Source organism: Bombyx mandarina, chromosome 24 (assembly GCF_030267445.1).
Source record: "Bombyx mandarina strain Sakado chromosome 24, ASM3026744v2".
NCBI classification, from domain to species: domain Eukaryota; kingdom Metazoa; phylum Arthropoda; class Insecta; order Lepidoptera; family Bombycidae; genus Bombyx; species Bombyx mandarina.
The window spans coordinates 1659660-1682937 of NC_143230.1; the positions used below are offsets into that span (position 1 = coordinate 1659660).

Sequence of the window (23278 nt, forward strand, 5' to 3'; positions counted from 1 at the left end):
CAATGGTAGTACCAATGATGTTAGAGTCGTCATATTGTTGTAAGACAAGAAAAGCGTATGCTTTATGGTTTAATAATGTCAAAAGACAACCACCGCCCTTGTTGTTACCTGTGTGTGTGCCCTGTAATTACGCAGATTATAATTTTGCGAGTTGAATTTTTATTACACGCTGTTATTCCTTCACAGTGGAAGTCAACAGTGAACATTTGTTAAGTACGTATTTCATTGGAAAAATTGTTACCCGCCTGCGGGATTCGAACACCGGTGCATCGCTAGATACGAATGCACCGGACGTCTTATACCTTAGACCACGAGGACTTCTGTTTTAGAAGTAAGTTATTGTGCAAAACGATTTGAATGTAGATTCCCATATAGGCATTCGTTTTAAATGTACCATTTAAAAAGAAAACATATTATTTATATATTCTCAGAATTTTGTTGTTAAATTGGTAATTTTTAATGTGTTCTTTTTGTTTACATGGTTGCAAGTGTTTGTATTATTGGTCATTTGGCGGTGGTACTTTTTTATTTAATTTTTGTATTTATTGCTTAGATAGTTGAACGAGCTCCAGCCCACCCGGTGTTAAGTGGTTACTGGAGCCGATAGACATCTACAACGTAAATGCGCCACCCACCTTGAGATAAGTTCTAAGGTCTCAGTATAGTTACAACGGCTGCCCCACCCTTCAGACCGAAACGCAATACTGCTTCACGGCAGAAATAGGCGGGGTGGTGGTACCTACCCGCGCGGACTCACTAGAGGTCCTACCACCAATAAATTATTAGTAAACGGCTGCATACACGTTGCATATATACACCGAATATACATACACAAATAAAGAAATATAACTTCCAATAAAAATTCCAAATAAAATAAAACAATTTATTTCGTGACTCCGCCATCCATTTATATATCATTATTATGTCTTCAATTACAATAGGAAGACGCAATTTTCCTTTTTTAAAACAACTAATAATTGTTTACTCATTAATATTTACGATATTGAAACAGGTTTCACTCGTTAAACATAACGAGACGTTTCGAACCAACTCTATAAACATGCTTTAATGTGTTTATTTTTAAATTTAACTAAAATGTTAATATCCTTTCTTACAACTCACTGCTACTTAATGTACATTTGAACTAATGGCGGTGCTTTCCCATATTCCCGTATATATATATTTTTTATTTTTATTGCTTAGATGTGTGGACGAGCTCACAGCCCACCTGGTGTTAAGTGGTTACTGGAGCCCATAGACATCTACAACGTAAATGCGCCACACACCTTGAGATATAGTTCTAAGGTCTCAGTATAGTCACAACGGCTGCCCCACCCTTCAAACCGAAACGCATTACTGCTTCACGGCAGAAATAAGCAGGGTGGTGGTACCTACCCGCGCGGACTCACAAGAGGTTCTACCACCAGTAATTACGCAAATTATAATTTTGCGGGTTTGATTTTTATTGCACGATGTTATTCCTTCACCGTGAAAGTCAATCGTGAACATTTGTTGAGTACGTATTTCATTAGAAAAATTGGTACCCGCCAGCGAGATTCGAACACCAGTGCATCGCTCGATACGAATGCACCGGACGTCTTATCCTTTAGGCCACGACGACTTCAAAAATATGGATTATATATCAGTGTCTGGTTCTGACCAGGTTAGAGCCTCGTGAGCTCATCTGCTCGTTCGGTAACGCTAGCATAGCCCTCTAAGGCTACCAGCATAGTCAGAAAAAAAGTCTGGTTCTAATCGTACATGGCATATTAGTTTGGGGCCAGATGACAATTTGTTCCGTGATTATAATTTCTATACGAAACTTTTCATGTTTACAACGCGTACAGAACATCGGGGCTCTGCTCGATAATAGTTACATGGGACAGGAATAACTAGTGGAGACAGTTGAAGGAGGAACAGCAAATTGAGATTTTTTATGCTTGTCACGCCATAGTTGAAAAGTTGTTATGTTGTCATCGGTACTTGGATACGTGTGGGATTTTCATTTTAATTTTATTTTATTGCTTAGATGTTTGGACGAGCTCACAGCCCACCTGGTGTTGAGTGGTAACTGGAGCCCATAGACATCAACAGCGTAAATGCGCCACACACCTTGAGATATGAGTTCTAAGGTCTCAGTATAGTTACAACGGCTGTCCCACCCTTCAAACCGAAACGCATTACTGTTTCACGTCAGAAATAGGCGCGGCGGTGGTACTTACCCGTGCGGACTCACAAGAGGTCCTACCACCAGTAGTAAATAGGCTTGAATGGAAAGTGAAATAAGGACAAGAGAAGAATGGGTCGCAATTAACGTGTAATACAGGACACAAGCTCCGTCTGTCGGCGTTCGTTGGAATCAGCTATTCACCGGTCGCGCGACCGACACTCGTCATGTGACACTCGGCGGGAGCGGTTGAATGTTGAACCATCGCACCATAAGGTGTTGCGTCGGAGATATATAGTTGAAATGAAACCAACGAGAGTCCACCCACAGACACAGCCCACTGAGTTTCTCGCCGGATCTTCTCAGTGGGTCGCGTTTCCGATCCGGTGGTAGATCCTGCGAAGCACGACTCTTGCTAGGGTTCGTGTTAGCAACGTCGTCAGGTTTGAGCCCCGTGAGCTCACCTTCTAGTTAAGGTTACGCTGATATAGCCTCTCAAGGCTATCAGCTTAGGTAGGGAAAAAAAAGAGAGTCCGAATAATACTCCCCTTTATTTGATATATTTGATAGACACTTAGTTTATATAGGTTTACATAAGTAGGTTAACATAGAATATAAGGAATGTTTCATACAACACATCACCGTACCTAAAGAAAAAAAAAATACAGATATAAATATTATTTTTTTTAGTATAGAACTTAAAATTAGCATAGTAATTACATGTCTGATTAATTAAAAAAAAAAACAAATTAAGTGCATTTTTATTATAATAAGGCTTTGTGCGATTCTTATGAATTATGTCTTTTTTCCATATTTGTTTATAATTTCTACGTTTGGTGGTATATCTTTTACTACTATATATGGACCAGTATACATGTTATCTAATTTGTTGCTAGCTGTTTCATTTTTAACAAGTATTAAATCATTTTCCTTATAACTTATTGGATTAATATTTTGATCGTATCTAATTTTTCCACTAACTTAACTATTTAATAAATTATTTCTTGCCTATTTTTGAGAAAGTTGCATCAGAGCACGTTCCTATATACGAACCTACCTATTTTTTTGTTTTTTCCTACCTAAGCTGATAGCCTTAAGAGCGTCGCCTTAACTAGTAGGTGAGCTCACGGGGCTCAAACCTGATGACGTTGCTAACACGAACCCTAGGAAGAGCCGTGCTTCGCAGAATCTACCACCGGATCGGAAACGCGACCCACTGAGAAGATCGGGTGAGAAACTCAGTGGGCTGTATCTAAGGGTTAATTTACTCGTCGAGCCCTTTCGCCGAGGACGGTGACCGGTGCTTGAGGTACCTAAAAGCACCGTTAGTGGATCGGGAGGATCCGAAATGACGTGTTTGGGGCGACGTCGACTGCTTTCCATTCTTTCTGCAGGATCGGGAATGTAGTTACCGGCGGCCACGATGAGAGGGTTTTCGTGTCGTGCCGCTTTATCGAAGTGGAACCTACCTAAAGTTGTGTCACTGCTTATAGCGTATCTTAAGGATTCATTAGACATTATAATTTGATTGAGTAAACTACTTTGTTTCGTTTCTCCGATATTACCCACTGTTAGAATATTAGACATTAAGGACCCTATTCTGCCGCCGTTAAATAAATGCATAAAAAAACTCGCCACTCCGTTATTTTTTTTTATTGCCCTTGTAGGCAGACGAGCATACAGCCCACCTGATGGTGAGTGGTTACCGTCGCCCATGGACTTCAGCAATGCCAGGGGCAGAGCCAAGCCGCTGCCTACCGCTTAATACTCTCCACATGCCTCGTTTGAAGAAGGACATATCATAGCGCTCGGGAAACACCGTGGAGGGGAGCTCATTCCATAGCCGGATGGTACGTGGCAAATTTCCGTGGCCGGATGGTACGTAATTTCAAATCGAACCAAAATACGAGTATTATCGCAGCGAGAACAATAATAATCGATAATCGAAAAACCTTGAAACATCGAAGAGAACAGTTACAATTGTTCGAATGGAAAAAACGCGATTTACGATTCCAATATCCGAAATTCCGATTGTAACGAATCTATTACAATTAGACATGAACGCTTATAACACACGTATCTGCCATTTACTTCTTAACGTACATTTATAATCATACCAAGGCTTGAAAAGTCTGATAAGCAGTAATGCGTTTCGGTTTGACGGGGCGGACGTTGTAGCTATACTGAGACCTTAGAACTTATCTATGGGTGGCGCATTTACGTTGTAGATGTCTATGGGCTCCAGTAACCACTTAACACCAGGTGGGCTGTGAGCTCGTCAACCCATCTAAGCAATAAATAAAATAAATAAATAATGATAAGTTGGAATTCGCGAACCAATACAGGCTTTTATTCTGTTCCCGCCAAGTTCTTTAGTCGTGGCGATCTGGCTATGTAACACGGGCAAACTAAATGATTATTGAATAGCCGTGGGTGGGCATGATGATGCTTTCTTTTGCCAATATTATCATTTGGGTTTTAGTTTCGAATTATACATTACTCATTACCCTTTTTTCGGTTGTCGTTACTAATCCTTACACAGGATTTCAATCGTAATATTACATTGAAAACAGCGCGGCCCGTGTGGTCAAGCTACAGATTGCGAACACAATGAGTTTGAGATAGATTACTTGGGGTGTATATTTTCGGGCCATACTGACAACCCTATTGACGGAGATTGAGCGATTGAACTTTCTCACCTCCACAGACTGCACAGACATCATTGCAAGCACCGTTTACGGTAGACAAACTTGTCGGATCCAACTCGCATATATTGAATTCCGTGCACTGGACAATAAAAATTATAATGTACACAAAAAGAAATAAAATATTTTAACAATGTTCATAAACGAAGGCAATCTCTCACAAGCCGGCTGAAAGACGTCATATAGCATCAATTCGTATCTAAAACAAAATCGTCACCAGATTTACAAAATCCAAAGAAATATCACTGATTTTAAAAGTTAATGTAATCTTTAATTTATGTTTAAAATCTCAACGATTTCATTTCAGAACGCCACAAATCTTTTCGTAATTAGGAAACATTCCCAACCAATGATTCAAAATTTATTGGCAGAACACAACGAGCGTTCATTGGAAGCGTTTGCCCGCGCTAACGCAGAAAAAGTTCACTTGTCAATTATTTTTGGCGCGAACTCGTTCTAGATGCAATTATTTTTTCTCAACGTGACTAATTGCTCCGCGTATATTATTATGATCATTGTTTTTATATTGCGATTTACGAAACTAAAAGTAATATAACTTTTTTTTGTTTTTTATCTACACAACGAACTGGCTTTTGTTTTGACAGTTACGTACGCAACACAAAAAATATTGGTCTCTGTAAAAATATGTATAGAAACAAAAGCGAAATTGTACTTATGAATTAGAAGTTTAGCGAAATTATATTTATCATATTTAAAAAAAAAAGTACTTTAACACAATATACTAGGCTGCACTAAAAGTATCGGGAATGTAATATTTCCACTGTTCCTATCATATTAAAATCTTTTTAATTGAAATTGCGTAGACAGAGATTTTCATCACCTGAAGAAGCTGTGGACGCCTACAAAACGGCCATTTTGGAGACCCCAACTTCAGAATGGAATGGTTGCTTCAATGATTGGTTCCATCGTATGGAAAAATGTGTCAAATTTCGCGGAGAATACTTCGAAAAGCAATGAATACATTTTTAAATAGTAATGTTGTGTCACTTCGTTATTTCGTCGTCCCGAAATTTTCAGTGCCGCCCTCGTAGTTCGCAATTCGGCTCGCAATTTCATTACAATTTAAGTAAATTAATTCAAGACACGATTGTAACAATTAAATATTATTTACTCTCACGTTATTCAAAAATCTTATTACGTAGCACTTAGTAGTGATCCACGTAGATATTTCGATGAAATCTAATAAATAAATAAAAATAAAATAAAAATCTTTTATTTCCAGACATCATGGTCTAATAGTGTACAAATAACCTAAAAAATATGTCAGCATTTAAGTTAATCTATCAACTCTAATGTTAATTAAAAAAAAGCACAAAAGCGTCAAAATGTGTATGATCGATGTCGTAGTTTAAATACGGAGAGCAAACAGCGTTACTCTCATCGCTACCCATCACATGACACGTTTGACATTTCGGGAATGAATCATGCGTCACTATGCCAAGGGGCGTGCCCTGTCTAGCGGCAAGCACTTCGTGACGCCATTGGCCGATGAGAAATTTTAAGGCGTTTAAGACATTTCAAACTTTAAAGAACAGTCCACGTGGAATAAAGAGAGCGATTATTTCTGTTTTGCTTCTATATCCTTTTTTTTTTAATGCTAGATGGGTTGACGAGCCCACAGCCACCTGGTGTTAAGTGGTTACTGGAGTCCATAGATATTTTACGACGTAAATGCGCCACCCACCTTGAGATATAAGTTCTAAGGTCTCAAGTATAGTTACAACGGCTGCCCCACCCTTCAAACCGAAACGTATTACTGCTTCACGGCAGAAATAGGCAGGGTGGTGGTACCCACCCGCGCGGACTCACAAGACGTCCTACCACCAGTAATTACGCAAATTACGCATTATACTTGCCAGTGCTTCGAAGAGATACATTTAACGCAGTTCAAGACTTTATTATTTGCAAAATACACACGGCGACTATCATGCTTCATAACAAAGTAATTATCTTCAACTATACAATTTACGAGGTCATCGGACAATGCGTGCTCAGTGCAAAAGCTGGTCTTAAAAAATGTAGCACATGCGGAGAAATTGCCTTCGTTTTAAACGTAAAATACACGCAATGTGTGCGTTTTTATTTTACAGTTTTCAATTAAACCAAACGAAAGCGTTACGAGACACGGACGGAACAATAGAGGAACTTTAATTCAAGCTGTCTTAAAATTCACACATTTCCCACAAACTTAATTTTGCGTAATTACTTACACACGGGTGATAAGTTCTAAGGTCTCAGTATAGTTACAACGGCTGCCCCACCCTTCAAACCGAAACGCATTACTGCTTCACGGCAGAAATAGGCAAGGTAGTGGTATTTACCCGTGCTTACTCACAGAGGTCCTACCACCACCTCCACTCGGCTCGCACCTGTTTCTGCGGTGAAGTAGTCTGGATTCCGATTTAAAGGGTCTAATTATATACTATAATAATGCTACCAGGTTTGACAAGCCTCACGGTATTGACGACGTGATTTTATCTTCTCCAGTAACTTGTTCAACAAAAAACACATATTTGGATATAGTGACATAATATACTATTCTATCTTATTATCAGCGCATAATAGAGGGCACAAGGCCGTGCGATTGATCACCGTTACGATGGACCGACCAAATAAAGGCAGCTCTAAGGGGGTCCCGTCTACGAGAGCTCAAGAAGGGCCGCGGTGCGCGAGAAATGGTGACGTCTGGTGAAACGGACTGTGGCGGTAGCCATCACAGAACACATGATATTTGACAGATGCCTGAATCTCACTTACGACATTTTCAAGATAAGTTCGCGTATATACAAGTTCCGAATAACAACATTCGGACCGTCGGTATACCGAGCAAATATCACCCGCTCGGAGGAAAACTTCCTTTCGTGGTTTAAGCCTCCCAAACGCACCACCACCCGCAATGATGACCACGACCACTCTGCCAAGAGTGCAACCGACTTAACAGAAGAAAATCTTAGTACTCTTGTAATATCTATATTTTTAATGTATAGATAGATATCTGTATATTAATACGTGAAACAGAAATTTTGTACCCCTTTTAACGAAAATTGCGTCGACGGAGGGCTATGAAATTTCCCACACTTATAGACAATATAGGGAAGGAGTGCACAATGATAATATTTTTTGAAAATAATGCTTAAAACATACATTAAATAAAATAAAAAAACATTACACACACATGTATTTGACACACACGCATATAATCTTATACTCTTCGTTTATCGTCAAACTTTTTTTATTGCTTGAATTCTGTGGTCAAATTGAGAATAGGTTAATATTGTTTATCTTTAATATTATTTGTCTATGGTGTGGTTTTAGCGAAATCTGTAACTAAAACCATAATGTTGTTCAAACTTATAATTTCAGTCAATTATAGTCGAATTTAGACTACTACGGGACCACTAGTTTAAACAAAACGACAACTATATAGGCAATGATTCATCGGTAAGTATGAAATGTTTCTGAGCGCGATTTTCGGATGCAAAAAGTCACGCTGATGTTTTGAGTGGCGTTTCCCGCTGCGTTTTCCGCGCGTACATTCCTGGTCGAAAATAAAACACGAGGTTGAACAGCTCTAAATAATTAAGTGTAAGATTTACGTTGACTTATCCTGTAACTGATTGACGGCGAGTTTGGGTGGTAATTTTTAATTTCAACTCACAGATTGACAATAGGTGGCCATTCTAATACTGCACTTCCTTGGAACTAACAAGGGTTTTGCTTGGAAATACAGTAAGAGATTACTGGTGGTAGGACCTCTTGTGAGTCCGCACGTGTACGTACCACCACCCTGCCTATTTTTGCCGTGAAGCAGTAATGCGTTTCGATTTGAAGGGTGGGGCAGCCTTTGTAACTATACTGAGACCTTAGAACTTACATCTCAAGGTGGGTGGCGCATTTACGTTGTAGATGTCTATGGGCTCCAGTAACCACTTAACACCAGGTGGGCTGTGAGCTCGCCCCCCTTCTAAGCAATAAAAATAAACTGAAATGTTTAATAAAACATTTGAAAGTTTTTTTTGTGTAATGATACATGAAAGTGTAATGACACAAGATATACGGTACACCAGGTATTGAAGGATTATCGGAACCCAGTCATATCATAACGTGATAGCCGCACTTTGAGGCATGTGTTGAAATATCGACCATGTATCACACTATTATAATCTGAACTGATGACCATTTCGGGTTAGGAATAGACAGGATTTTTATAATACGGCCCACTATTAGCCCGATACGATTATCTAACTATAAGAAAAAACACTCCATTACACTTGGGAAGATCTTACAGCGAGCGGGTGTTATTTCTCCGTGGATTGAGGACAATCCGAGAATGTAGTTAGTTTTTTTTAACCTGCATTATCGTTGGTAGCCTATGGGAGTTATTCCTACAACCACGCGCGGGTGGAGGTTTTGTTCAAAATCGGTACATCAACTTTTCTGATCACAATGGCCGAACATATTCCCCACAAGCACCGGTCACTGTCCACTTTGACGAGTTCGCCGAGCGAAATAGCGCATAGACACAGCCCACTGAGTTTCTCGTCGACATTTCTCAGTTTGTCGAGATTCCTATCCGGTGATGATTCTGTGAAGCACAGTTCTTGTTAAGGCTAGTGTTAGCAAATTCTCTCAGGTTGAGCCCGTAGCTCACCTACCTACCAGAACGTAGCTGGAATAACCTCTTAAGCTCCCAGCGAATGAGTAGGGAGAAAACGTGTAAAAACTAAAAAAAAAGCTTGTTTTAATCTGACGTTGATCAGGTCAAAATAATAGAATTCGTGTATGCAGCAATGGTTCTTGATGTTTGTGCAAAGTATAAAATTTATCAGATTATTTGTTGGTGAAAATTTTGAAGCTTTTCAAACTAATGAAATCGTGTTATAACACAAAGTCAAAATTACACTAAATGCTCAACAATGCCACTTCCGCGCTATACAAACTTTAGGCGTTCGTGTAAAGACAAAAAGAAATACAGCGGTCTAATTAATTAATTGATTAATTAATCAAAGTCAGATGTAACCAATGTATTGGCTCCGACGCATTTGTACCAGTCCGGCAAGTTTATCTCTATCTCGAGGGTTTGGACAGGATGGACGATCTGTCGAGATTCCCGCAATTTGCGGAGTCTAGGACATAATGTCAGAGTACAGTCTTTAAAAACCACATCGAAACCGAAAAATGTACCCAAATCTTAAAGTCAAACGTAATAGTTTAGAGTTACTTAAAGCATTCGTGCAAATAGACTAATTTCGTTTAATCAACACGGCTGGGTATATGAGCTAACGTTGTACATCTAAGGCAGCGGTCGGGGAACTTTTTCAAATTATTACCTCAAAATATTTTTGTGTAAGTTGATATTAACTAATGGCGAAGAACAAAAAAAAACCAAAATCGCTTCTTTTTAGCATCTTTCATATTAAAGCCCCCATGATAATTTTGAAAAGAAAACAGTAACTAAAAAAAATATTTAAACATCATTTATTCAATAATTAATTAATGTGTTCTATCTCATTCTCTCGCCGGCTGAATCCCATACATTTATGTGTTTGTGTCTCTATGGACTTATTTTTTCATTAGGTTTCATCGAGTTTGAAATCACAACGATTCTAAAGAAGTTTCACTTCAATATATACTTTTTATTCACAAAAGTTTCATTTTTACCCCCCAAAATTCATTTTATCCCATTTGGGGTAATTTACCCCGGTTCCCCGACCGCTAATCTAAGGAAACTATTTGATGCCAAGTGACTCTGTGCATCTTAAGTCTCAAAGTCGAAGTTTCGAGAACATTTAATTAATGGCTTCTCTGCCGTTTAAACAGCGCTTTGGGGCAGAAGAACGAATGTGAACAGACAATACGCTTTCGACAATGATTACCTAACAAAATACATATAGCTATTCGGTATCTTTAACACCAAAGGCCTCCTCCAAAGGCTTATACCTCACCAGTCGCTCATTGAAATACTATAGTGATTGAGAGGCGTACTGTGAGCCCGCAGGTGTATGTTCCACAATCGTGCCTATTTCTGTGTGACGAGTGCGAGTTTTTTATCGTTCTCGATAGCGTAAAAGTTAACTTAAATTTGTATGGAATGTTTGTCGTTAAGACCGCTGTTCCAACTGCATACAAATTTGAGTTCGCCGAGTGGTCGTAATTCGACTTAAAACTCTCGACTGCTCAAAATTTAGATTCAGTTTAGGTTTAATTTTTTTTTTTCTTGAACAGAAGGTGAAAAATATTGTTTAACTTTTTTTTTACCTAGACAATAAAGACAGATCTATTGATAAACAGACAAGCAAAACTTTCCGAACTGTTCTGTCTTTGCCTATTTAAATAGACACTTTTAATCTACAACCATCACATCTTTGCTTATTCAGAATTTTGTACTTGTCATCGGATTATTCAATGTGCCAAAAATACATTAAATTCTTTATTAAATTTATTAACATACAAAATCACGCTAAATGGATTTACTGTTCAAAGCAAGCAAACAAAACACACTGTAACACATATTAAATCGTAAATTTCAATTGAAACTGCATACTATGAAATATGAATGTATTTTGGCAACATTTTACTGATATAGTAAATCATTATTATTACTTAGTATTTGTAGACTGCATATTTAGAAGAGTTTGCAGTCTTTATTATTTAGATAATTAGCTCACCATAATTGAGCTGACTGCATATTATTGTATCTTTTCAAGTAATGAAGAACAATAACTGTTGTATATTATATGTTTTTTTTTTTTTATATTAAATTATTTTTGGAACAATTTAGTTTTATTATATACTAAAGATAGTTATTATAATTGCTCTAAAATAGATTTTACTTTTACCTTTACTGTTGCTTAAATTTTCAAGTTTTTATTTGCTCAGTATTTGAGACAATTTCACAATGCTGATGTGTCGGTGGTTTCTGTATAGCTCATAGTTATGGGACCAGGAGATAACCTAGAGAAAAACCAACTGGTATGTCTATGGAGTTGATAGAAAAAAGGTATGATACATTTTTTAATAATGCTAAGTTTCCTTGATAGGCATTTGAATGGTGTAGAATTGTGATAAAATATATTGTTGACAGCAATCTAATTAATATACTATTAAGTAAACATAATTTTACAAGCACTTAGGTTACCTCGACAAAGCTATATTTAAAAACCTCAACTTTCAATTCTTTTATACATTAGCAATTTGATTTCATTCTTGCTATTATTATTAATAATTATTTTTGATATAATAAATTGCCATTTCTTAATTAATATTAGCAGCTGGAATATAATTTTTTTTTAAATTATTTTTTAATACCATTTGTGCCTACTTTAAAAGATAGATTCCGATAAACACAATACTGTTCAGTATTATTTTTAAAATAGGTACTTATAGCTTTTTAGAACAGGATTGCAGAAAAACAAATGGCATTGCCAATTATAATCAGCTCTAATAATACACAATGCCGTAAGGTTTTTTTTTCTTCTGAGATAAAACCTCCATTAAGTTCCCTAGTAATTATTAAGATTGTGTATTATTATGTAAATGCATAATATTAATAATTGCTAAGTTCTAACAGTTGTTTCCTTGCTTGAAGAAACAAATTTTGTTCAAATTGCCTCTTTGATACAGTTATTTTAAAATGATACAATTTGAAAACTTAAAAATGAACATTATTGTAATAAAACAATATTTGTTGATACAAAAAAGTTTTTCTTGGTAACTTTTTTGCCTTACACTATTATGAAAAGCAATTACATTTCAGTTATGCACAAGGAAAGTCAATGTGAATCAGCGATTTTTTAAACAATGTTCCAAAAGTATTGCTTTACTAAGTTAGGACAAAAATTTGCGGAATACTACATTATATTTTTTACTTTTTCGATCTTGAGCCACGCCACCAAGAATAACAAAAATTCTAGGCGCGTTTAAATTTTAAATTTAGAACCGCTTTTTAATTTTCCCCTCGACTTGACAACGGGTATTGTTACCGGCCTCGGCACGTAATGCCTACATACAAATTTCACGCGTTGAACTAAACATAATGACCGAACGATGTCAATCACATTAATTGACAGCGTCTGGTCTCTGTGGCTATTTCAGAATTCTCTAGATGTCGTAATGTTAAAATATTTACGAAGGAGTCCAATGTTAAAAATAAAAATAAAACATTAAAAATTTCATGTGTCAACAAAACGTAACCTCAAAATCGGGATCAACAACTGAACGTGAATGTGACAAGAGGATAAACTTAACGCAAATAATAACAACAAATTTTTTTTAGCGTACGGGAACCGATAGCGGGAACAGATACAACGTCGCATAAGGACAGTAGCACGTACAAAGTACAGGAAATGTCTAAAACACGGCCATTTTCGTCAAGACTACGTAGATGTGATCTTCGACAATATAATTATGTTGGAAATTATTAACTTACCCTTTCAACATCCAGGTCGCTACCTGCACGTAGTCTTTTTTCACCACTACCGTTGTAAGCCATCATGCACAACAAAACAAAACACTAATCACACCGAAACCCGTTTTGGTAGAATTATAAACGACAAACCCTCCTCCTTGGGTGGCCGCGTCCAGACTGATTGAATGAATGGAAATTAAATCGCTCGGGAAGTCGGGAACGAACAAGCGAGTAAGATGCTCAGCATATTCTTGCCAACTACAAAATCACTTATTCCGAATTCACATTCACTGAATGAAAAAACCAGTGAGTTTCATTGATTAACTAAATTATAAATTAGATTGCTTTAGATGCTAAAATAGATAGAGAAAAAGTGAAGAGAAAAAATAAAAATAAAGAAAAAATGTTCGCTATCACACGATTATATAAAATTACTTACCATGTAACAAATCATAATATATAACGTGTATATATTATATCGTAGCTTATCCCAAATGCTCACGGCATTTAAGGTGTGACGTAAACTCCCTTGATATTAATTTTTTAATTTAGCAACTAAGAACAACCCACCTTTTAATAATTAGCAAAATAAAAACTGAAAATATGTTTATGTCTGGTCTGGGGAACGTCTCAGATATTCATTTAGTTTTGTCCATGGGCATCGTGTTTTGAGGCGGGAACATGATCATCAGTCAAGCTATATCAATTATTTTAAATTCTCCATTTGGTGTTTCTTTTGGTTTGAATGTGTAATAAAGATGACTTATTAACCATTTAATGAATTGATATTGCTGATGTCTATGAGTAACGATGGTTTGGCGGACCGTTTGCTTATCTATCTACAATGACAAAGAAAGATCATGTAAAAGTGTGAAAAAAAAAAATCACAGGACGTGGCTTCTCCAGATTTCTCAAAAAGTCCATTGAACTCTCAGTAATTTCCTATCTTTTTACTGTTTGATTATTTCATTTTATCACATCCAATACCTTCTTATCTAAACTCATTTAACTAAAATAAATTTGTTTATTTTTGTTCATTTTACTTGTCACACAACACACATGGTTTTGAACGTTGTTACAGAAAACTATGAGCTACAATCCCTTTGCCAATTTACTGGACGAATTAAATAAAAATAGGACAATGAATCAATGAACATTAAACTTCTAAAGATTAAAAAAGACTAAAAGACAATGAAATGAAACCTATCAACTCAAGAGATCTAAGTGCTACCGTACCTAGCTTTGAATATTTATTATTATCTCGTTTTGATTTTACTCTTTATATTATTATTATTAGTTTAAAAAATAGATTGCTGTCAACTAAAATTTCTTGTCTAGAGTCCTAAAAGCTCCGTGAGTGAATACAGGGGATCCGAGGATATGTCACGGGCGACATCGGCTTTGCGTTGCCCCGTCGCGGTCGGATAAGATCGGTCATTTGGTGACTTGCAAGTTATAGGTTTCTAACTCCAGGACTATAGTCGGATTTTTAATTAGACGAAGCCAGCTGACAGTAGCTAATGTCACTTTGTGAAATAATGTTGCTATATTTAAAGTAATAGTGATGCGTTCAGTTCTCGTTCAATCACATGAATGAACAATGAGTGTGAAGAGTTAATCATTAATTTCAAACTATAAAAGAATATTATTTATATTTTACAATAAAATTGTATTAAAGTGCTCCAATATATGTTACTAGTAGTATGTAACTACAATCAGTTTTTTTTATTTTCATTACCTACCCATAATTGTTATATTTTATACGTCTATAATCTATAATTTCAACTATTGTGTTATTTTTGTATAATTTCAACTGTATTGCAAATAGGACAGTCTTACAAGCTTCCTCGCAATGTTTTTCTTAATGTTTAAAACACTCGGTATTCAGTACAGGTAGATACTATAGGAACATAATATTTCATCGAAAACTCGTTGGTATGTACAAAGCACGCCTAAAATTCGAACCCCGTACCCGATATCGGCAATTCGGCACACCAACTATTCACTAGACAATCGAGGCAATTTCATTAATTCAGGAGTTTTTTCAATCGTTCACTTTGTCACAACACTATTTTTATTTCATCAAAAACTGACAACACAGTAAACGTCAGTTAACTTCGTCTAATAAAAAATCCGACTATAGAACTTGGTTTATGTGATTGTTTATCTTCGTGGCGTTTGGCTGGCTGCAGGTTCTGCGCTTAGTAATAGTTTGACAGTTTAAATCTCAAATCTAAATTTTAATGGTACCTACCTACTAAGAATAAAAGTACTACTTATATGAGATTTTAACAGTGGATGCACACATAGCTAATAAAAAGTCATTCATTACAAATACACTGCATAACCATTTATTTAAAATAACAAAATATATACATTTATTTACATTAAAACTTATTTTTATTAACAAAACATGTTTATCACATATATTCCCAGAGCAAATGTACTGAAATATGTTCCTTAAAATTTTGCTAAAAAGTTCAAAACTTTTCAATCTTGATTACAATGTCAACACTTTTACTGGTGGTAGGACCTCTTGTGAACCTGTATGAGTAGGTACCACTACCCCGCCTATTTCTGCAGTGAACACTGATTGGTAATCTATTTTAAATTAGTCTAATTTAGATTGATGCCTTTCTGTTTAAGATTTAAAAACAAAAAAAGCTACTACTGTTTGTTATTTGAGTTTTGTAAAGGGTACTGGCTATACATATATCAATGCAAATCTCAAAGATTTTGACTTTGTCCAGAAACGTAACCCCAACCCTGGTGTACAGAAGTCAGAGTTGATAATCACTAAATCAAACGCCATCCAATTCATAATTAATTAGGAGCAAAACTAAAAAACTCCTTTGAGAAATACCCGCAAACATTGATTGAGACTAGGTAGTCTGCATATTGACAGATGAAAATATAATGTAGAGGAACTGGTTGCGTGTTGTGGTGTAGAATAACACTACTACATCTCTTCCCGCGAGTGTCTCACTCATGGGATCGCCAATTATTATTGGTATTTAGTAATGACAGTATTTTTGAAGCACGGATCCGAATTAGAGTAATTAGACTGGTGGGCGAGTGCATTCTCTGGGTCAATTTAGAAGTGTTAACCCCAGCTAAAATTAACATTGTCTAAAGGGAAATGGCAATCATCAATGTCACTCTCCACTGCACAGAGGACAGAAAGGAATGAAGGAACATGTTCCAAACAAAAATGCTCTGTAAAGGTCACTACCCTCAGCATTGAGGAGCACGACCACAATGAGGATGAGGAAGGGCAATGATAAGATGACACTTAAAAAACCCCAACTGTTTTTTGTTACTAATTATCTACGCATTATTAGAAAGAGCTGAGCTATCTTGTGTAATATACATTACGGATTCATAAAAAACTGGACATATCATTCATTTAATGTTAGCAAAAGTATATTGATTTTAACTTTAAATACATCATTCACTTTTCAGCCTCTCGGAACGGTAACTGGACTGTATTCACTGTACTTCGTTTTGCTCACACGTTTCTTTATCAGTAACTTCATAAATAAATTATGCTTTCTTTATTTCGAATACCACCAGTATTTAAAATTAATGTGGCTTAGGTTTATGTCCATCCACGTAAAAGTTCCTAGTTGCTTTCGGTAATTGTATTACCATACCTTCCAATTCTTTTGTTAAGACAATTTGACAACCTGCAAATAAAATAAAAAAATTACTTGGATTGGCAGCCTCAGATTTGGGCCCAGTATCTGAATAATACTAGAAAAAAAATGGGAAAAAAGGAGGCAAATGCAAACTTTACAACTGTTTTTTTTAAATTGCACTCATTGTAATGAAATTAAAAGCTGTGTTGTCTCACTATCTTGAGGGAGTGCGGAGGGTCATCCTTATCCTTATCCTTCAAAATGACGAGTTGGTATTTGAAGCAGTAATGCGTTTCGGTTTGAAGGGTGGGGTAGCCGTTGTAACTATACTGAGACCTTAGAACTTATATCTCAAGGTGAGTGGCGCATTTACATTGTAGATGTCTATGGGCTCCAGTAACCACTTAACACCAGGTGGGCTGTGAGCTCGTCCAACAAATTCAAATTCAAATTCAAATTACACTAAACGCTGAAAAGGGTCAGAATTAACATGCTATCACTCTCTATTGCATAGACAGGTGAACGAATTACGGCCCACTTAGTGTTAAGTGGTTACCAGAACCGGAACATTACAATGCGAATACTTCCACCATCACACCCTTTATTAGGGCCATTCTGTATTTTAAGTCCACATGAGTAGGTACTATCATCTTGGCTTTTCTGCCGCGAAGTAATCATACATTCTCATCAGAAAAGCTAGACTATAATTCCTGTACACGGCGCGCTCTTTTTGCTTACTTATGCTATTAGAATGTGTACCTAATCTAGAATTTTCTTTGAGAAACGGAGCCATATCTAACAGGTCATCTTCTTTCTCTTCCGATGGCGGGAGCTTATCTAAGTAATCGTGAGGAATGTATACGTGGCAAGTTGTGCACGCCAATGAAGCTTCACATGCACCTGTAATTAATAAGTATGGTTAACTTATGGATACATACTTAGTGTTTGACTTTTGTGAGTAATTATCTCAAAGCCAACATGCATACCTAATGTTGTGTTAAGAGATTACTGGACTGGACAAAACAATTAACATGTGAGGTACAAAGTAATATATTTCTTAAACTTTAATTTCAATTATTGTAACTTGACTGGCTGGATTCAGATTATGGTGTTGAATGATACCGCGTCATAGAAAGAACAATAATAAATTTAAGCAAAACACTACAAACCTTCCATAGGAATCTCATATCTATGTGCTAAATATAAAATGTTATCACCAACTTTCCCTTTAACATTTATTTTAACTCCATCTTTATCAACATATACGACGTTCACACTGAAATATAAATTATTAATAATAATAACTGGGAACAAATGAAGCATGGTCCTTCTTGTTTTTTTCTTATTAGCTTATATGTGTGGGCGAGCTCACAGCCCACCTGGTGTTAAGTGGTCACTGGAGCCCATGGACATCTACAACGTAAATGCGCCACACACCTTGAGATATAGTTCCAAGGTCTCAGTATAGTCACAACGGCTGCCCCACCCTTAAAACCGAAACGCATTACTGCTTCACGGCAGAAATAGGCGGGGCGGTGGTACTTGCCCATGCGGACTCACAAGAGGTCCTACCACCAGTAATTTAGGAGCCCGTGTTAAGAGCACCAGACTGTAAAACATACTTATATATATATATATATATAAAGGTAATAAACACGCAGACAAAAAGCAAATAAACCATGAAACAACGTTTGCACAATGTGAGAATCTAACCCACAACTCTCGGAGTAGCAGTCAGGGTCACTAGCTACTACACCAATGAGTCATCCAAACACTATTTGATTATTTATGTAAATTGATATTAATAATAAGCTAACAAACTTTCATCTATTATTTTAGTAGGACTGTGCTGTGGTAGAACCTCTTGTGAGTCCGCGCGAGTAGGTACCACCACCCTGCCTATTTCTGCCATTAAGCAGTAATGCGTTTCGGTCTGAAGGGTGGGGCAGCCGTTGTAACTATACTTGAGACCTTAGAACTTATATCTCAAGGTGGGTGGCGCATTTACGTTGTAGATGTCTATGGGCTCCAGTAACCACTTAACACCAGGTGAGCTCGTCCTCCCATTTAAGCAACAAAAAAAAAAGAAACTTAGATTTACTATGTGATTTACACAGTCTTTAGTGATGTTTAGCACCACTGTATTTCCAATTTCTCTAAGTACTTGTATCAATTTGAAAATTAACATAGCCATGCAATCTACACCATTGTTCATTAAACAAAGAAAATCTTTTTCTTAACTAACAGAAGAGAAAAAGGGTACTTCTTTTTTTGCCTATTTACACATATATTATACAAGAGATAACCTTTATTATCTGTGCTTTAATTAGTAGCTTGATTAATAAACTTATTATGGCTACATTTATAAAAACAAGTTTTAATCTCATCTCATGCATAAATAAAATATGTTTCCTTTTAAATCATATTAAAATGTATGGACTTTAGTATAATAATAATGTAATATAATAATATGTACTACATATAAACATTTTTTAAATTTATATCTATGAATACTGAAAACATAACAAAAATTATATCATATTCTATTAGCTTGTTTATTTTTTTGTGTTTAGTATATAAAGTACATAATTTTTTAATTTACTGAAGATAGTAAATATAATCATAACCTGTTGAAGAAACTGAAATTTCAAAAAAACTAATATAAAAAATATGAAAAATAAGAATGGTATTGTTTTGTTTTGATTCGATCAAGGCCCCGTTTAAGGTTTTCAATTTTAACTTCTCTTTAGATTTTCTAGATAATTTAAGTAACGAAATTCCTTTCAGATTTCGCTTGTGGCTGGCTCTCTGTTAGTTACGATATGAAGTATGATACTCACACTTCATCTTCAGACTTCGGATCTTGCCATTCGTATTCTCCGTGTTTTAAATCTGCCGATAACATTTTAATTAATATTTCTTGTTGTCAGTACTAAACAAATAACGCTATGTAAATACTCACGATTCGTAGTGTGAATTCTCTTGTTTTGTACAATAAACGATCGTCGCAAATTACTCAGTCTATTACACGAGATAAGTCGTTTAATTGATAATTGGAGCATGATATACACCGTGCCTTTGTTAATAAAACTTCGAATCAAAATAAAATAGTTCGGTTTTTGGTTATGTTGTACATTGAATATTTTTCAGTCAGTAGGTAGCACTGGTACCTATGAAGTTGACATATGTGGACAATAGAGACTTTTATTGACTGTCGTCAGCTGATATTATTTTATCAGTCTGTGGCTGATTGTAGTTTAGGTCATAGAGTTACTATCAATCATGGAGTTAATATTAGAATAGTAACTCTATGCTATCAATATATTAAGTGTATAATCTATGGTTACTATTGGCCGTCTTCCAATTACAGCACAAGAGCGCATTATGCGGCATAATGCTCAACATTGCATTGCAATAATGCAATGCATAATTGGAAAACTACCATTAAGTAATGGTTAATTACAGAGCATAATGCGACTCAGTGACGCACAATGCCGAATTATGCTGAAGCTTAGTTGAGCATTATGCCGCATAATGCGCTCTTGTGCTGTAATTGGAAAACGGCCATTTTAACTAACTCCATGGTGTAGGTATACTTAGCCTTTGGCAGCTCTCTACTACCATTGATATATAGGTATAGTTTGTAATGAAACAAAGCCCGCAAAAACTAAAACGTAAAATTACAATCCAAATTTTTTTAATTGAAAATAATATAGGTACATATTATGATATATTGTCACTTCATGTGTTAAATACAACATGTATATTCATTGTGTTGTTTGACTTTTTTTTTTTTTTTTTGTCAGGAGGAAATCGCCGGACTTCCGCCCTCCACTGGGGACGGCGGGCGGAGCATGTCGGAGTCGAACCGACTAAAACCTCCTGTCGCTCAACAACCAACGTCCAAACCTCACATGAGACAGACTCATGAAAAGGCAAAGGGGGGAAAGTGAAGTGTTTAGTGCGGAGCACATCTCTCCCATCGACCTCCCCCTCGGGACGCCGGACTGGCGGTCGTCGGCGCCACGACCACCAGCCCTCTCGGTCGGCAGGCTATCCGGAGCCCGCCTAGATGGCGCCGGTTAGAGTGAGCTATCCTACGGAATACCCCGCTGGGTCAGAACCAGCGTGGGTCGAGGATAGCCGGCCTTCCATCACCCGGATGCTCTTGCGTAAAACGCGTGCAGAGCAGCTTGCACGACGTCTTCTTAGGTCCCCCTCGCCGGTCCCCAGACCGACATATGAGGGGGACCCGAAACACTTAGAGGGCCAGGGCTTGGGCGATATCCGCCTCCCTGGCCCCCGCTCGACGGCGGCGGGCTTGCGCGTCTCTAACGCGCCCCGCCGCCTCCTTCCGCGAGATGGTGCGCAGAAGTCGAGCATGGCCTTCCACGACTCGTCGTCGCCGAGCATCGATGCCACAACACTCGGCAACGACAAGTCGTTTCCTATTTTTGCGACGAGGACACGGCGCCACCCCTTCCATGCGGGGCAGGCGACGAGCGTATGCTCTGCCGTGTCCAAGTCGCAATCACAATGGTGGCACTCTGCCGTCGGCTCGGCTCTGATCCGGTGCAGGAACTCACCGAAGCAACCATGCCCAGTGAGAATCTGCGTGAGCCGGAAAGTGAGGCGTCCTCTGTCACGATTCACCCAATCCACAAGGACTGGGCGAATCGCCTCGACGGTCCTACGACCAGCCGAAGGATCGGGCAGCCGCCTGGACCATGATTCCAGCACGGACCGCCGAGATTGGGCCCTCCGCGCTCTGACCACACTGGGGCTGGGACGCGCCACGCCCCGGGCACGAAGGTCAGCCCGCCACTGATAGTCAGCGGCGAGCGCCTCCGCTTCCAGAACCCAAGGCGGCGTCCCAGCCAGTACACACGCCGCCTCGAAGGAGATGGTGCGATAACCACGAATGACCCTGACCGCGATGGTGCGTTGCGGTTTTTGCAGCAGCCTCGCCACCCCCACGGCCAGGGACTGGCCCCACACGGGCACCCCGTATAGGGCCATTGATCGCACCACTCCTGTATAGAGACGGCGCGTCACCTGGTCAGGCCCCCCGATGTTGGGCAGAAGCCGGCTTAACGCGCCGGCCACCCCCAACAAACGAGGGACCAGGTTCTGAAAGTGAGCACGGAAGGTCCAACGACTGTCCAGAATGAGGCCGAGATACTTCAGCTGCACCCCGACCCCGATACGGACGCCTCCAACCACGATATGGGCATCGACAGGTGGCACTCTCCGGGGCCTGTGAAACCACATGGCCTCGGATTTACTGAGCGCCACGTCGAGGCCCAATCTCCTGATTTTGCCGACGACATGCGCCACCCCAGCGGTGGCAAGACGGGCAGACTCAGCAAAACTCCCTCCCCGGGCCACGACCAACGTGTCGTCTGCGTAACAGATTACGCTCAGGCCCGGGAGGAGGGCACCCCTCAGCACCCAGTCATACCCGATATTCCACAAAAGAGGGCCGAGCACCGACCCCTGTGGAACACCGCGCACGACCGGGAACCGGTGCACGATCCCACCGTGTCCGGTACATGTGACCGATCTGTCTTCCAAGTAGGAACCCACCAGCCGGCGAAGGTAGGGGGGCACTCCGTGTCTTTCTAGCGCCGCCCCTATCACGGACCAGGGCAGGGTGTTAAATGCATTGGCGATATCGAGTGACACCGCCAAAGCCACCCCGCCCCTGGAGATGGCCTCCTCCGAGAGGGCCCGCACGCGAAGGATCGCGTCCACCGTTGAGCGGCCCTCTCGGAAGCCATACTGTTCCGCCGACAGATCGGGTCCCACCCCGACCAGATGCTGGATGATGCGGGCCGCCAGAATACGTTCCAGCAGCTTGCCCACCTCATCCAGCAACACGATGGGACGGTACCCGGCGGCAGTATCCGCCGGGCGCCCCTCCTTTCTCAACAGCACGAGTCTGCCCGTCCTCCACGATGAAGGAAACCGTCCCGACTCGAGGCAAGAGTTGTAAAGCCTCAAGAGTCGGTCCCCTAGGGCACCAAGAGCCAAGGCCCAAACCCGGCCATGGACGCCATCCGGGCCGGGTGCAGTGTCCTTCGCGCACATTTTGCGCACGGCCACACGGAGCTCCACCCCCGTTATATGGGGCACCTCAGCAGGGACTTCACCGTCGTATTCCGGCGGCGCGTCCATAGAGGGAGCGACAAATCCCTCCCGCTCCTGCGGGAACAGCGCCGAGACGATGTCCCGCAGCTGCTGAGGCTGGAGACGCTCCGTGATCGGGGGGCCCATGGGCGCATTTTATTGCGCACCATATGATAGGGCCGCCCCCAGTGTTGTTTGACTTAACATCGGC

At 39.1% G+C, this 23278-nt stretch overlaps 2 protein-coding genes and 1 long non-coding RNA gene across 5 annotated transcripts in view; 1 reads left to right on the forward strand and 2 right to left on the reverse strand.

Annotated features, from left to right (window-relative positions):
• sm (heterogeneous nuclear ribonucleoprotein L) overlaps window positions 1-13520 on the reverse strand; it is a 406278-nt gene extending 392758 nt beyond the window's left edge. For all 3 annotated transcript variants that reach the window (XM_028183615.2, XM_028183596.2, XM_089737982.1), the window contains exon 1: window positions 13322-13520. In XM_028183615.2, coding sequence (XP_028039416.1) covers window positions 13322-13387 — 66 coding nt within the window. In that variant the 5' untranslated portion in view covers window positions 13388-13520. The remainder of the gene's footprint in view (window positions 1-13321) is intronic.
• Window positions 1-23278, forward strand: part of LOC149499924 (uncharacterized) — an 82510-nt gene that overhangs the window by 36866 nt on the left and 22366 nt on the right. The window lies entirely within an intron of this gene.
• Fdx1 (Adrenodoxin-like protein 1, mitochondrial Ferredoxin 1) lies at window positions 15629-20182 on the reverse strand. Its single transcript, XM_028183339.2, has 5 exons — window positions 19901-20182; window positions 19779-19830; window positions 18108-18214; window positions 17698-17838; window positions 15629-16986 (listed from the first exon to the last, which is right to left on the reverse strand). The coding sequence occupies exons 1-5, from the start codon at window positions 19998-20000 to the stop codon at window positions 16883-16885; spliced, it is 504 nt and encodes a 167-aa protein (XP_028039140.2). The 5' UTR covers window positions 20001-20182; the 3' UTR covers window positions 15629-16882.